The sequence below is a fragment of the Protopterus annectens genome, chromosome 3.part1 (genome assembly GCF_019279795.1).
Source record: "Protopterus annectens isolate FY-2018-M chromosome 3.part1, PAN1.0, whole genome shotgun sequence".
Lineage (NCBI taxonomy): Eukaryota > Metazoa > Chordata > Ceratodontiformes > Protopteridae > Protopterus > Protopterus annectens.
Genome location: NC_056732.1, coordinates 105,952,352 through 105,969,854, shown reverse-complemented (window position 1 = coordinate 105,969,854; position 17,503 = coordinate 105,952,352). Strand labels below are relative to the sequence as shown.

Genomic DNA, 17,503 nt, shown 5'->3' with positions numbered 1-17,503 from the left:
CAGCTCCCTGGGCAAGTAAAATGGTCTACATATAATGGATAGGAACTCAAAGTTCTCACAGCAGTGTGATAGCATGATTTCTCAGTTTCTGCACCATCTTTTGTTAACATAGATGCGGTCTCCTCCTCCTCTGGCCTTTCCACAGAGTGTATAGTTTCTGTCTGCACAAAACTCTCTAATTTTACTGCACTGTCATTTATCTTGTCATGCAGCCACATCTCACTAATCAAATATAAACAAGTATTTCTCACCTTGTTATTGTTGGATAGTTCCAGTCTCAAGTAGTCCATCTTGTAATCCAGTGATCTCACATTAGCCAGCAATATACTTGGTAGTACAGGCTGTTTAACTTTACATTAATAACTACTCCGCATCCTCTTTTTCTTGTTCTCTGGCATCTCTTGCTCTTTTTCCTTGTCTAGCATATTCTGGAACCTTTTTCTATGAGTTTTGGGCACTTTAGGGTGTGAAGAGTTAAAATACACAGCTGTTGTAGCTCTATGCAAGTAGTAGGCCCCAGATACTCTACAAACTTTAAGGCATCCAACCATCAATATGTAGATGTTGACTGTTTAATTTTTAGTAACTTTTGTCTACTGTCTGCTGTAAGTTATTGTACCTTCAATTGGAAGTACAGAAACCAATTTTTTCAAGATTTACTGTGCAAAACAAGACAAAATATGCATATCTCTAGAATGTACCAGCACAGCTGCAGCCACATGCTGCCATTTTTTTTCTTTCCTCAGAGTGAATAATTATTTGCTGATATGGTCTGTTTGCCAGGAGTTCATGATTTTTAGTTGTGCATACCCCAAGGAAAGTTCCAGTAACATTCAGAGGTAGAACAGAAAGGGAGTTATACAGAATGGAGAAAATCATTGTGATTAAGTACACATATAGCCTACTGACTAGGTTACCATTAATGAAGTATGACATGATATGTGTGTATATATATATATATATATATATATATATATATATATATATATACATGTGTGTGTGTGTGTGTGTGTGTATATATATATATATATATATATATATATATATATATATATATATATATATATATTTGTATAGAATCTCAAGATTTGAATAACTCTGTAAAGAGGGAAGAGGATCAGGGTCTCACTTTAGAAGAAGTGGTTATTGGCAAGTCATTTGCAAACTATTTTCTGTGGTAATTAAGGATTTTGATAACTTCAGCTGAATGAGAAGCATTCTAAACTATATACATTTGATACGCTTAAGGGATGATTCAGATTTCTCAGACTTTTCTGCGTGTTATTTCAACAGTAGCCGAAGTATCTCAGAGAGCTGTTGTGCAGATGGGTGATGAACACAAAGGTGGTCCTAACACTCCTGACAATGTACTGATCTAGGATGTTACCAGAGAAAATAATGACAGAAGAGAGATTTTATTCCCCAATAGACTGACCAGTATATTCTTAGTCTAAACAAGGGTAAGCAGAACCAAACTATATTTGTCATGTTGTAACTTCAGTAATTTTGAAACCCGATGATGAGAAATTCAGAGTTGTGTTAGGGATAACATTCAGTGTAGGACAAAAAGCATTTATGGAAATTTTGGAGAGCATTATACAGTGACTTTTGAATTGCCTTCCAAATATGTCTGAAGTAGGTATGTCTTTTAATAAATCTTGACATAAGATGCAGCTTGATATTGGATTGAGGAACAAGAAAAGATCAAATTTCTCAAACAGTTAGTGACTGGAGTGTTCACACTGAACTGTTTTGATATAAATAAGTCAGCTACATTATTAGCTGATGCAAATCAAAATAGAACTGGTGCAGACATTTTCAAGGTTCAGTAACTGATAGAGAAAATGTTACTAGTGATAGTATAATACAGTTTGAAGTTCATCAGTTTATTTACACAATAGAAGTGTGAATAGAGAATGGCAACTGACTGTGTTCCATATTCATTGCAAAGCACTACCCGTTATGCAGAGAATGATGGAAGCATTTTACATGTACATATCTGCTGAGAATAACTTATAGGATATTAAAATAAATGTATATAGCAAACATGCTAATCATTCATAGCTGCCATTGAAATCAGATGATTGGTTAGAGATGTTATATTAACTGAATTATATCAATATTGTCCGTTATAGAAAAGAAGCTTAAAGAGTTTTAAAAATTTAGAAAGGAAAATACAGAAGTTCAAATGCATAAGGTATTGCTATCATAGGATGGACAAAGCAAATCACTGCTGTAAGGAAAGAAATGCATCCTTACTTTTCATTAAGCAAATAGGTTAGCTTTATACAAGACTTGTCATTCAAAGCAAAGAAACTGGTAACACCATATAATTTTAGAAACAGTACATACTGGAAAGGATCCCCGAGTATCATTTGGCCATAGTCTGGTATAAAGAAGAAGCTTATGATTCATTATTTTTTATGTAAATGTCTTCAACATAACAAGAAGCTAACAAGTACAGTGTGTACTGCATGTCACTGTTATAAACTGAAAGAAACAATGATATTTAATTCATTTTCAGGTGGATCACGGAGTGAGACTGGGAGAGATTTAATTAATTTTTAGTGGAAAACTTATCTTGTGTGCATTACTGTACATTTTCAGAAGTTGTAAACTTAACAAGCACTACAAAAGGTGTAATCAGTGCATTCAACATATATTTCCCAGACACCTTTTCAGACAGCTGAAATTTAAGAGTGTCACACTAAGTTCCAACAAAATACAGTCTAATGGTCAACTTAGCAGTAATAGTGTTTTTTCTTTTTTTAATGTGGACTGTTACAACATTACTAAAATAGAGAATGTTTCCCTTCAGAGTGTTGGTCTACTAGTTGTTCAGGTGTTAGTTGTTTTTGCATTAAAACACAAGGTTCTTATGCCTGCTTGTTTGTTGATTTCTGAGAAAATCAAATGCAAGAGGAACCAAGAAAGAATTAACCAGTATAAAGATTCTGTTACATTTAAAGACACTTTCTGATCTGAAGGAATGAGATAATGTGGGGTTTCAGCAGGGTTGCTATGAGAGGAAACCTGAAGGAGTAGTTGTCTTGACAGTATGAAACCAGCTAAAGTTATTTAATACAAAACATGTTTGAAGATAATGTGCTGAAAAGAAACAGGAGACATTTGTTCAAAAATGCATTTGCCATTCTGATTGTGAGAGGCAAAGACACTTCTAGGGCTGTAGAAGTATTTGGAGGGGTATTCAGCTAGATGTCCACTTATATCTGCTGAAATATTTTGACTGGGTGGTTCAAGAACATATCAGCTTCAGGTTTTACCAAAGTCACCAAAAATAACATGCTAGATAAATTATCAGCTGTGGAACCTACTGCCAAATTTATGCCCCAATCCCCAGAATGTTTGACATTACAACAACCAGAGTGATATTATGGCAGATCATAAAGTGCATTGCATTATTGATGGTTTGTAATTCAGCAGTGTTTTTATCTAGCAGACTGTTGACCTTGATCAAAATGCTGCTAACGAAAAAATATAGGAAAGCTTGTAAGCAATGCAAGTTCTGGCATCAACAGTGAAACATCAAAAAAATAAAGAAAAGTTTTCCAACAATATAAATTATAATGTGATAATGTAAAGCAAAGAAAGTGCAAATGTATGTAGTGTAATTACTTTATTTCAAAATATATCCCATAGATGTTTAGCTTGCTACTAAAACCAGAGGGCTGTGCAATTCAGTACTGTTTATTTAAGATATTGACACACACAACACTAATCAGGGTAGCAATATGCTTATCACATGGTCTGTTTTTTCTATATACTGTTGCATAGTCTTGAATTAAAACTGAATCAATGATAGCACATTATATATTATGATACATGTTCAGAAGCTGTAACATTAACGGACATTACAACTGAAGGTTTAACTTGTTCTATGAACATATATTTTTTGAATCCATATGTTACACACCTCACCAGAAAATAGTTGGTTTACCGGGTGCGGTAGCGCGTGCCTGTAGTCCCAGCTGACTGGGAGGCAGAGGTTGTTGGATCCGATTGAGTCGGAGGACTGTGAGTTGGGCAGGCCTTATATATATATATATATATATATATATATATATATATATATATATATATATATATATACATGTAGTATGTAGTACCCACATGTGAAAAGTGGCATAAAATTAAGAAGTGACATGTATATACCTTACATATAGAGTTAGAGAATGGAATAGACTGTTAGAATGCACCGTGCTGTTTTGTACTGCTTTTCTTGTATCTCTGACATCATCAAAATGACACATTCCTAATATTTCTCTAATGCAAGTCAGATGTGCTATTCAATTAGAAATTCCATTGTAAATAATGCATTCATTTATTTTATTATAACATGCACTTAAGAAGTGTTCATTTTAAGTGCAGTAATATCATCTAATGGGATCTAGGTCCTTTGCCTGAAGCCCATTTCACTGAAATACCATTGGGTCAGACCATTTGATTAAAATGGCATGCCATCAGGCTTATTAAAATTATTTGCAGGGAAGGAAGCACTCTAAATACTCTCATTGCCTTCAAGACTGTACATAGACCCTGCATCTCCCACAAGGATGCAGGGACCTCTCAAATAAATATCTGTTTTTTTTTTTTCTTTGGGAAGCTGCTGTCAACCTGTTTCATGAAACAAGATTCAAGCAGATGACTATCCTCATTTAACATGGGTATGTGTTGTTTGGTCATAACCTTTCACCAAAAAGCATTTGGTTCAGACCACTAGCCCAAAACAATTAATTATTATATTTAACAGAGTTCATTATTTTTGTGGGATGGATACCTCTTGCTCCTCACTTGAATAGAATAACTTCAGTACCACCAACTCTCAAAGAAAAGAATATACTATCATTAAGTATCATGTTGGGAAACCTCTTTTAATTGCATTGTTAGTAGTGAGATGGGCTTTGATCAAATTACCATCCATTTCTGGGATGCATTGTTCGATCCTGTGCATCTCTCAATAGATATGATGCTGAGTGCATGAAGCATCACATCTTCTTGCACAACAAGATAATCTGAAATTGACCAGTATCTTCCGTCATGCTGAAGGTATATGTCTTGTGACTAGACTTTCATCTCCATTCTTTTACAAGCTAATTCCCTGAGCTTTTCTAACAGCAGACTCCTGAAAACAGGTATGTGTATAATCTGTCCGAAGAACACCTTGAACCTACTGCCTTTACTCCACTGTTACAATTAATGCTGCACAGCTGACCTTTGATTCCTTCACCACACACCTTTTTTCACACAATCTTAAAACCTTTAATAGTTATACATTTATAAATTCCACCATCTACTCCAGAAGAATACTCCATTTGTCCAGTAACTACTAACTCAATAAAGATGTCCTCATCATCATTATGGACCCAGTCCTCATCACCTGCATTGCATAATTTATTTGGTTCCTCTTTACTGTTCCTTTCAGTCTCCTATCCACTCAATGCTCATTCAGTATCCTGAGAACCTGTATCATATCTCTCCCACCCTCATTAACTCCAAGAGTCCAATTCATGGCCCTCACCAGCCTTTCTGCATAACCTAACCCATCTGTACCCTACTCATCCTTTTTTATGTGAAGGCCCTTCACCATCCAATTTATTTTCAGAAGTATCTCCAAACCTGACCACAGAGCTCCAAATGAGGTGTCATCAGTGCTCCTCATCCCTGAGATCATTCAGCTGGCTATGTGTGCCAGAATTCTGTTGGTCCTTGTTTCTTCCAGCTTGCAGTTTACCTGTTGATTCATAGTGGTCTTTATTATGAATATCAGGTCTTTCACCATCCTTATGCATCCAAGCTATCCCCCCAATATTTACTCATCCAAAGATTATTGTTTCTAAAGTATATGGCCATACAGTTATCAGCATGAAAACCCGAGTGTCATATTTTAGCCCACTACTCCATCCTGTTTGGCTGCTGCAATCTTGGTTGCATCTGCAGTCAAATTTTTTTTGTTGTTAGCATTCACTGATATGTCTAGCACATAAATAATAAAGAATGCAGAAACTACCAATGAACCCCTGTGGAAGCTCAGGAGACATGTCTTTCAACAACTCCCCACTGACCATTCCTCATCAACCAGTTCTACACACATTTCATCATCCTAGGACACATTGACATCATTTCCTGGTGAAACATGTTAAACACCTTGCAAAAGTCCTTGTAGGTCACACCTGCTTATTATCCTTTATTGAGTTCCTGTGTTACCATGTCTGAAAAGTGATGTAGGTTTACTGATATTTATTTATTACCTATGAATTCATGTAGACTGTAACCTTATACTCCATTTTCAGCAATGAAGTTAACCAAGTTGCTTCTGACAGTCTTTCCTTTATTGTTTGTACTGTGGAAGTGAATTATCTGAGCTACGTTGTGTCTCAACCCCCCCCCCCACCTGTTACAGAAACACATTTGTTGCCATTCTCCAGTCAATGGCCATACCACTTGAAAATGTGGGAAAATTAAGTAGCTTGGTCATTGTTGCCAGTAATCTGCAGCCAACCATTAACCCTTATTTCTAGTACCGGAGCCATTACTACTAGATACAGATAGAATTATGCTGAGAAGTGAGATGGTTCTTTCTCTGGTAACTAGTATTGAAACCTACATAGTACACATATCTCAGTGATGTTTTCTGAGGAACAAGAATTTTACAAAGACAGCTGTCATACCAAGAAATGAAAGAAGCTGTGACTTATTTTGTCATTGCTGATTGTAATTTGTCTTGAGAATCACCTGCACAGGGAGAGGGACATTTTAAGAGATTGCAAGAATATTTATATTTACTTTGAAACAAAAAAACAGTAAAGGTACCACGGACAAAGGAATCCAAACAGCTCAAATGTAGACCACAAGCTGGTTTAATAAAAGTTAAAGCACATGAATGCACTTCCCAGATACAGTGTTTTCATCGTATTTAATCAGACTTCATGAGATACAAACCTTAAAATAAGCTACCCTTTGTATATCTTGAACACTTCACTAATTAAACAACACCACGCTGTTTGGATTCCTTTGTCCGTGGTACCTTTACTGTTTTTTGATTCAAAGTTTTGTTGTTTTGGTACCAGTTCAAGTGTTGGTTTCAATTATTTATGTTTACTTTGTTTTATGAAACACATAGTTACAAGCATTCGGATTTCATGCATGCATAAGTTTCTAAGGAGTTCACAATAATTTTTACAAGTGGTGATCTTTTATTGAATTTGGATGTGTATGTTGCTGAAATAAAGCATTGCCCATTTGTAGTGCCTGCAATAGCAAATATGTAAGCAGTTCACATTCATTTACAACCATGGTGAATTTTGATAAATTAGGATAGTTACATTACTGAAATGCAGCATTCCCCATGTGTTGTTAACAGCAGTTGTTTAGATGTTTATTTTCAATTATTTTACATTATTGTTCTTTTTTCTTCCAGAAATCTCCTGCAAAGAAACTAACCAATGCACTTAGTAAATCCTTAAGCTGTGCTTCAAGCCGTGAACCTTTACATCCAATGTTTCCTGACCAGCCTGAAAAACCTCTCAATCTCGCACACATAGTGTAAGCATCTCCAAAATCTAGAAATAATTGTTCATAAAAATATGGTTTTATTTAGCATATGCCTTAACTGTATTTCCTACATTTGTTTCAAAAGTTGCTTGAATTAATTTCGTCTGTTTTGTAAAGTGTGATTGAATTTCATCTGTTTTGTAAAGTGCTTTGTAACAAAGTATTGTGATAAGTATTGAACTGAGCTAAGCTGAGTCTGTACCCTAGAAATGCAACTGAAGTACAGTAATATTAATCTGACAGGCAGAGTATACAGTATGCAGTAGACAATATTGCTTTACAGTGTTCAGTTATTCATCACATCATTAATGATAGTACTTACAATCTGCCACGTCATCTATTATGAGCCACAGGACTAATGATAGCCTTATAATACTCAGGTCTCTGCTGCCCAAGTATTATATACAACATCATTAATGATAACACCTTACAATAATCTGCTACGCCATCTATTGTGAGCCACAGGACTGGTAATTTGCTTACAATTCTCAGGTCTCTGCTGCCCATGTATTGTGTAGCACAGTATGAATGATATTGCATCACAAAACATTGCTGCCCAAACATTGCATACCATAGCACCCATTAGATTCCCTCACTGTGCTGTGCTACCCTGTGCATGTGCACTACATCACTAATGATACTGCCTTCAAACAGGCCCTCCTGCCATGCAGTGTATACCCCACTGTTCATGATGCTGCCTCACAAAACTCTAATGGGCATACATTGTGTGCTACATATTTCTCCACAATATTCCAATACCTGTGCATTATGTACAGAAGTACTAATGATGTTGCTGTACAACACTGTTACCCTTTGTAATACATTGTGTACAGAAGCACCATCTGGCGTGTATTTTTTTAAATGAACTTGAAAGACCTCTAAAATTCCTAAATAAAATATCAGTGGCCTCAAAAATCTTAGTTATTAAGACAGATCATCTGCCATCTTTCTGTGCTAACCCACTATAGACTCTTCCATGGACATCTGTGTCTAGCCTTTTGAGCCATTAAAGTTCCAACATTCTTTGACTTCCAGTTCCTTCACAGAACAAATAGTACCTCAAATAACTGGTTAAAAAGCTTAAACTTCATCAGCATATAAATAAGACATGGTATGATAGACTGATATCCCAGTGTATCCCTATTTCTGGGACAAGCTTCCACTGCATGTCAGAGTAGCACCCTTGCAAATTTCAAGGTTAACCTAGATAATTGGATGGGCAGCCTAAACATTCTCCCCTGGAATATCTTGTTTTGCTGTCCTTGAGGCTAGAGGGAACTTCTGAATAGGAGTTTTTGGCTATGCTTGTAATGGTCTGAAGACAAATTGCCTAGTACTTACCTATGAACCTATCCAGCTATATGTACTAATGACTGATTCACAATGATCTGTTATTAGCTATAGTGTGTTGTGTACAGTAGCATTAGTGAAACTCACAGCAGTGTGGTTCCTGTTATAGTAGATTGTCTACATCTGCACTAATGGTTCTATCACAATAGTCTGTTATCTCTTGTAATAGCTGATGGAGTTGTATGGTAAAAGTAGACCTGTGCTTTATGTGCAGTGTAGAATTTTGCATGAAATGCTGTTCTCACTTTCTGCAGTGTTGTATGTCAGTACATGGAAGTGATATTGTAACATGGCAGATGTGGAACTAATCTAACCTGAAACTGACCAATGTAAAACAATTTTTTACTCCTTAATCCTTTGACATCCTAAGGTTTGATGTATTTCATTTCTATGTAAATGAGGCTGTATTTTTCTGAAGATTAGCTACAAAAAGTAGAAATGTTTGTAAATATCAAATGGAATGCAGCAGTTTAATTTGTTGTACTAAGCACAGTAAAGTCCAGTTTATTTATTTTATTTTATTTTACATTTGTTTACTGGGAAAGTCTGACTGAGTGACATTTTCACCGGAGGCCCACGGTGAAAAGCTCCACAACATGTACAATAGACTAAAGTTTACATGAGAACATTATTACAAGGACACAATGTATTTATTATTTATTATTTATTGACATTTGTTAACCAGGAAAGTCCACTGGCTCAGAGATCCATTTTCAGTGGAGGCCCAGGAAGAAAAGCTCCATAGATATGACATAAAACTAAACATACAGAGCAAATTTTAATGAAAATGCACTAAATGAGTTAATTAATATAACAACATAAAATTGGAATGTTAGTACAAGCATAATAGTATAAAAGCACACATAATAATAGATAATAAAACACAATAATATGCAAGGTATATGTGGTACATTCATCATAATCAGAATAAGGGTGGAAATATAGTAAGGAAATGTGTAATGTTTGGAGGTAGAGAATGATGGTGTGAATATAAGGATGATGTGAATAGAAGAAATAGGTAGTTTGGTGGGTATGACGAGAGAGATAAGGGAGTAGAGGGGTGGTGATATAAAACATAAAAAGAGATGAAAGACATATGGTAGTAGGAGGATGGAGGTACAAAAGATGACAAAAAGATAAGAGAAGGATAAGAAAAACGTGCATTGACTAAAGCTTACATGGGAACGTTATTACAAGGACAACGTTGATTCATTTTGTAATTTAAGGAAACATTTAGAAAAAATAAATTTTCAGAGTCTACAAGCATAGATTTTACAGCTTGAGTAGAATGCAAAGGAGACAAAGTATTTGGTCAGGTTTATAGTGCCATTAAATAGGAGTAGAAACAGAAATTTAGTTATAAGCAGAGGCGAGCAGAAGAGATTAAAGACTATGTTCAAGCAGAAGGTTCAAGGGACAGCAAAAGTCAGTTTAATGTAGAAAAATCAAAGGACATTATGGGTACAGTGCCTAGACAGACTAGAAGGATGATTTTATCTGTAGGGATTGCTTTAATAGTTGGAATAGAGTAGTGAAAGTGCTGGTAATTTTGGGTTAGTAGAATAGCAGTTAGAGTTAAAAGTAATCAGGAGTGCAGTGAAATTGAAGATGAACATACAGTTTCTGTAGGGTGATTAAAGTAATAGAAAGAAAGTGTAATGACTGTGGATTGTAGAAGTAGAAGGGGAAAGTGTATTTTATCCTGAAGAATTACACAAGCATAGCCATTTATTAGACAGATGATCTTTAAGTATTTTTTGAAAGTTGGGAATATTGGATATAATTCTGAGATCTAGAGGTTAGAAAGTTCCATAATTTGGCAATATGACTAGAGTAGAGAGCATCACCTGGAGAATTTGTGGATTTAGTAACTTTTATTAAGGGTTTGTTGGTGGAGCGTAATATTCTTTGGTTAGAGTAATGTTCTAGTAAGTTTTGTAGCATAGGTGTTTTGCCTGGTTGGTTAAGTAATTTATGTGCCATTGTCAGTTAATTGTAGTGAAGAAGTTGTGGGAATTCTAGCCAAAATAATTTTTTTAGTGCTAAACAATGATGTGTTCTGTATGGGGAGTCACTGGCGAATTTAGCTACTTTACTGTAGCAAGTTTGGTTTGTAGTTTACTTAGATCAAACTTTCTATGGTTTGTGAGTATTGGTGAGGCATAAAGAAATGTTGAAAGTAGGTGACTTCTTGCAATGGCTACTTTGGTATTATTAGTTAGGAAATGTTTATTTTCATGTAGAGTACCAAGTTTTTTTGTGAACTTTCTTAATAGTTTGAGATATGTGCTGTTCAAATCTCATGCTGTGATCAATAGTGACACTTAAGAGTTTAGTTTGTGTAGTGGGATCAGATGTCATGTTATTTGCAGCAGTTATGGTAAAGTTGGGGGGCGTCAGTGGCTTTAGTAGGTTGGAAGATTATTAGCTTGTTTTTTTTAGGTTTGAGTATGAGTTGAGCATTGGCAAGCCATGTTTCCAATGCTGGGAATGACTTTTGTGTTTTCTTTTTTAGTTCCTGAAGGACATGGGCTGCATATGTTAGTGTGGAGTCATCTGTGTATTGTACTAAGGTAGCTAGAGAAGTTGTTGTATATAGATTGCTGCTGAAGATATTGAAAAGAAGGGGGCCAAGAATGGAGCCTTGGGGTACCCTTAATGTTACTGGCAGTAGAGGTGAGATGTCTTGTGACCATTTTACTGCTTGGTGTCTGTTGGATAGGTAGCTTTGGAACCAAGTGAGGGCAGATGGGCTAACATTTAAGTAGGAGAGGGCTGCTAGGGGGTTTATATGAGAGACCATATCAAAGGCCTTGTACATGTGGAAGAAGACTGATGAGACTATATTGCCTTCACTCCTATGTAGATTGATAGTACTAGTGAAGCTTAAGAGGGTGGTCATTGTACTATGATTAGGTCTGATACTGTGTTGGCAGTAGGATATTAGATTGTTGTCTAAAAGGTACTGCATTAGGATTATTTAGGACATTTAGAATTGCATTACTGAAGTATTCTATGGCTGTGTTGAATGGTAGTACTTTTAGGATAGACCAGTTGCATTGACTGAAAGTGGTGATTAGTGTCTGGGGATTTAGTTTCCTCTTGTTTCTGATCTGAAGGTAAAATAAATTTTTTGGAGTATTGGTCTTTTGCCTCAGTAGGCAGGTTGGCGAATGGTCACTTAAACTGTCAGAGAGATAGCCTTGTTGATAGTTTGTAGCTTTGTTAGTAAGAGTCCAGTGGAGGATGGACTGTCTATTTGATTTTGTATCTATCCTAGTTGTGTTCTGAATTAGCTGTGTAAATCCATAAAGGTTTATGTGATTGGTGGGGTTCTGGGCATTACAGGTATACCAGTCTAGGTTAAAATCACCCATTATTGTTTCTTGGGAAAATGTGTTTGTATTCCATTGAAGTAAACTCTCTAATGTAGTGAGATTGGTCCCAGGTGGAATATATGCTGATTGGTCCCAGGTGGAATATATGCTCCTGGAGGTGGCAGAGTTAAAGATGTTAAGATTTGCATTGGGTGAGACGAGGATGGACAGGATTAGGAATCAGTATATTAGAGGGTCAGCTCAGGTTGGATGGTTTGGAGACAAAGCCAGAGAGGCAAGATTGTATTGGTTTGGACTTGTGCTGAGGAGAGATGCTGGGTATATTGGGAAAAGGATGCCAATGATGGGGCTGCCAGTTAAGAGGAAAAGAGGAAGGCCTAAGATAACGTTTATGGATGTGGTGAGAGAGGACATGCAGGTGGTTGGTGTGAAAGAGCAAATGCAGAGAACAGGAAGAAATGGCAACAGATGATCCACTGTGGCCACCCCTAATGGGAACAGCCAAAAGAAGAAGAAGGAATATATGCTCCTGCTATGACTATGTGTGTTGTTATTAATTTCTAGTTTTGTCAACATGATTTCTGTGTTATTAAAAGTTGGCGCACATATGTTTAGGTGTTGTAGTGTTTCATTATTTTTGTAAACTATGGCTACCCCTCCTCCTTTTTTTACCCTATCCGGTCCTGTCTCAGAATATTATAACCAGGTAGGATGACCTCATTGTCTCCAGTCTGAGGTTTTAGCCAAGGTTCTATTAGTATCACTATGTCAGGAGAAAATTGAGAGATTATGGCATGAAAGTCTTGAACCTTGTTGATGAGACTTTTGATATTTACGTTTATTAGTCGTGGATCTGAATTTTGCTGAGGGGAGTATAATACATTGAGAGGGTGAGAGAGAGATAGCTGCAGAGTTGGGGTTTGGGTGTATGTCACCGCTGATTAGAAGTTTTGATGCTGTGTTAACTATATTGTTGAAAAAGGTGAAGATGGCTTTGTGCACTCTAAGGGAAGCATAGTGTGGGCTATGTGATGGTAATAATTTAAATGAAAAATGATCTATGAGAGTAGTATTGAAAATTGATGGGGCTATTTTGAGGTCTTTAGTTGTTTGAAGTGTAGTGGTAATTGTGAAAGTATGGCTTAGTGCCAATATTCTTTGATGTGTGTAGGAAGTTAAGTGAGCAGCTAGCAAAAGAGTTATGAATATTATCGTTTGTGTGAGTAGCATTTTAAATGTTTGAAGTTGGTTGCTCATTGTTTGTGTTTTGGTTGTGTGTAATATGTTGGCAGTGTAGAATGAAGAGTTTATTTGGAAAGAGTGATTAGTGAGTATTAATAGATGGTGATTTGAATTGGGTAAGGGGGAAGTAGTAAAGTTGCTAGGTAGAGTTGAGTGTAATGGGTAGGGCTGTGAAATATTTTTATTTGATGGTGAGAGAAAGGTTGAACTAGTGGGTGAAGGCTTTGGAAGAAATTTGGGATTGAATAGTGAGGGAATGATTAAGTTAATGAGTGGAGTGTGTGGATAGGTTGATTATGTGTGATGGGAGTTGGCTAAGTTTAAATTCAGGTGTAGTAGGGGTGGGTGGGAATTGGAGGTAGGGTAGGGGAGCGGAGTGAACCTGAGCATAGAGAGGGTGAATGGAGTGGGAAGGACCTAGATCCAGACATATGTTTTTCCACAGACTATCTGTAAGTTACTACTTTACCTAACTGTGTCAGAACGTTCACCCTATATAGATTTCATCATAGATGGATTCATATCAAAAGCATATCTTTTAAACTTGAAAAATGCAGTCACATGACAAGAAATAATCAAAAATGTACCATCTTGTTGAAAATAAATCATATGCATAATTTTAATGCAATTCAACATATCAATCCAAAAACTATAAAAATTCTAAATAACATAATTTTACTTGACATCTCTTCCTTTTAAAACACATTTAATGATAACATGTTTATTTAAACCAGGAGGTACTTTTCACTATAAGTTCTGCCATCATAACTCTGAGACTTCTAAAGTGTTATCACTGTCTCCCCATCAAATAATCACACAATCCAAGACAGAAAGTGTGAATTTCTTGAAAACAGCATACTCTATATGTTTGTAAAGTGTATTTTTCATGTATCTGTTTTTAATAGCAAATTAATTCTTCCCCAGTTTGTGACTAAACTTTCTTTTAGTTTTCTAACATAAAATATGCAGTTTGCCAAATGTGCTTTGCAAGTACTAAAACAATTAAAATTCCCAGAGACTGTAAAATACATGTCCAAATCTTCCAAGTGAATAAGCAGACCCTAGTTTACAAATCTGTACCAGCTACACACACACACACACACACACACACACACACACACACACACACACACACACACACACAGAAATGTACCTTGCTGTTTATTCATGCCCCTGTGCATTTCATCCATAAAATATTCCTGTTTCTAATAAATTTCTTAAATTATTGATTATTTTTTCAGTGAAGGTGGGTTTTGTAGCTACTGTTCTAAAATGTTATGTAGAGATTCTGTGGCTTACACTGCTGGTCTAGTTTATCCCTTTGTTAGCATTTGAGTCTTTATGTTGGACACACACCTGCAGATTGGTAAAAAAATTCCACCATATAAAAAAGTTTTATAATTTAGAACCTAAAGAAAGGAGTGCATTGAATACATTGAAATGTAATAATTAAGATTTATGAAAGAGAAGAGTAGGTGCATAATGGTTATAAATAACCGAGTTTATATAGACAAAATATTGCATATTAAGGAAATTGACCTGGCTTATAAACATTTCTTACTGGATTTGTTCCAGGGTGGTTTCTCCAGTTTAAAGGTATGTATTTTAAATGAAAAGTTCCTACATTATATAAGAATAGGCTGGACCTTCCTTTTCATCTAGTTGATTAAGCGAAAGGCTCAAAAACATGCTCTATTTCCATTTATTTGGATCATTTATTAAATAAAGTGGTGCAAAGCATGCCTTCAGTATTTCAGATTCATGGCATTATTTTGTTTTAATGTGGAAGCATTTCATTTTACTTAACTTGATAAATGTATTACTCTGTTGACAGTAGATGCTTTGTCATTATGCACAGTGATTCCACAAATGTTAGGGGTTAACATGATTCTTTTTTTTTTTGTCTCTAACAACAGTATGCATAATGATGATGTTTACATTATGTGCTGATTATTAGGCATGGTTTTAGATTTCTTTTTTGTATTTGGTAAAGAGTATTTTAAACATGTAAGCAGTGGCACTGACTTTTCCAAATATGGTTTTAAAAAAATGGGAAAGAACTGTGTTATATAAACTAAAAGGCTTCAAAAAAGGTGTTACTGTACTGCAGATGTATTGATCACCTTTTTATGTTTGAAGGCAATGGAAATCACAAGGAAAGCAGACTGCTGGACTATTTAAGTAAGAAGAGTTATACTTCAGCCAGCCTGGCCACGAGGGCTCTCAGCTGCAATTTCCGCATGATCAAATACCTTCAGTCTGTACAGGAACAGATTATTTCCAAGGCAGAGGGACACCTGTGCTATGCCCACCCTTCAGGTGTCCAGACACTCATGCATGGCTATGATGCTTTAGATGCTTCTTGCAGGGCAGCTGCTTTGGGGTCAGTCACTCAGAGACATGAATCTGTCACTGAGTAAGTATTTTATAAGGTGCATAAGAAAGAGAAAAGGATGAAATATATCAAAGACTTTTATATGTCTTCCACTCCCAGATGTAACAGGAACCACCCTTCCAAATCTTGGCCCTTTACACCTGAATATGACAAGATTGGAGAGAAAGTAGAAAAATGAGCTATGCTACTGACCTGGAGGAATTTATGGATCCAACCCCACCTTGCTAGCAGCTGTGATTGTCACCAGCACTTTCCTTCCCCAAATCTCCCCACCCCCAAAGCTGGAAGACTGCCATCTTTTTATCACCATTGGGAAGACTTGATGCATGCCCCTCTACCAAAAAAAAACTTTTGACTCTTATTTAAAAGGCCTACTATTGTAGGGTTAAATTCAAAGAGTTCCCAAATAAGAAGAGAGCACAGGAATTTATTCATGCCATTTTTCTTTTACCCAGGAAAGAAGGGACCTGGAAGTTTATTGTACATGTCTCAAGCCTTAACACATTTCTTCATGTCCCAGAATTCAAAATGTTAACATTCCAAAAGCTACCTCCCATATCTTTTAAGAGGTATGGATGCTGACTCTGAATTTAAAGGATTCCTGCCTTCTGATTCCTATATCCCAGGGTCACAGGAGATACATACCTTTTCAGACATGGAGTTACATTTACCAGTTTTGCACCTTACCATTTAGCTTATCTGCTGCTCCAAGAGTTTTCACTAAATGTCTGGCCCCAGTCATTGCCTTCTTCAGGACACTATATACCCTAACCCTGGAAAACTGTCTTATTCAAGCAGAGACTTCCATAGAACTTCAGCCAGCCCTGCAAATCACCATGGATTGCTTTCAGAAGGTGAGCCTAATCCTCAACCTCAAAAAGTCCCAGTTGTAACCCAGCACAAGAATTACTTTCCTGAGGGTAGTTATATTTCCTGTGTAACAGAAGGCTTTCCTTCCAGAGGACAAAGTCAATTTTCTTTGAAAATACCTTACAGACTTACAAAACAAACATGTAATCTCAGCAAAAGAAGGACCCTGGGTTATATGGCTTCCTGCATTATCATGATCCCCTTAGCAAAGTTACAACGAGTAAGTTGAAGAGGAAGTTTTAGTGGTTCCTAATGAACATTTGGACCTGACATTTGCCATCCTTAGAAACCATTTTACCTTTGATACCAAGCTAAAATTATATTTCATGTTGAGAGAAGTGTTTGCATCATTCCAGAGGCTTATTTCATACTGCCAAAGGCACTGCAAACCATTACAATGGATAGCTTCAACAGGGACTTGGGGCTCGCGTAGGAGATCTTAGAGTACAGGGGACTTAAGAAATGGATCAGGCAAAACAGCATTTCAATCAGAAGGAAATGCTGGCAGTTTCTTGGTTATGAAGGCCTTCAGTCTTACCCCCTGTGCAGACTGGCTATGGATATTTGGCTACTGGCACAACAAATTAGGGTAACACCCTTAGGATCCTACATTCCAGGTCAGGACAACCAGCTGGCAGACTCCCTGAGCCAAACCATTCTAGACCCCAATGAGTAGATGTCAAAAAAGAAAATCTTCCTGGATCCCATCAGTGGGGTGTTCCAAACAGATTTTTTT

At 36.4% G+C, this 17,503-nt stretch overlaps 1 protein-coding gene across 16 annotated transcripts in view; it reads left to right on the top strand.

The window, feature by feature from the left end:
• DTNA (dystrobrevin alpha) overlaps positions 1-17,503 on the top strand; it is a 1,617,970-nt gene that overhangs the window by 958,455 nt on the left and 642,012 nt on the right. For all 16 annotated transcript variants that reach the window (XM_044066623.1, XM_044066631.1, XM_044066627.1 and 13 more), the window contains one exon: positions 7,439-7,563. In XM_044066623.1, the coding sequence (XP_043922558.1) occupies positions 7,439-7,563 (125 nt within the window). The remainder of the gene's footprint in view (positions 1-7,438; positions 7,564-17,503) is intronic.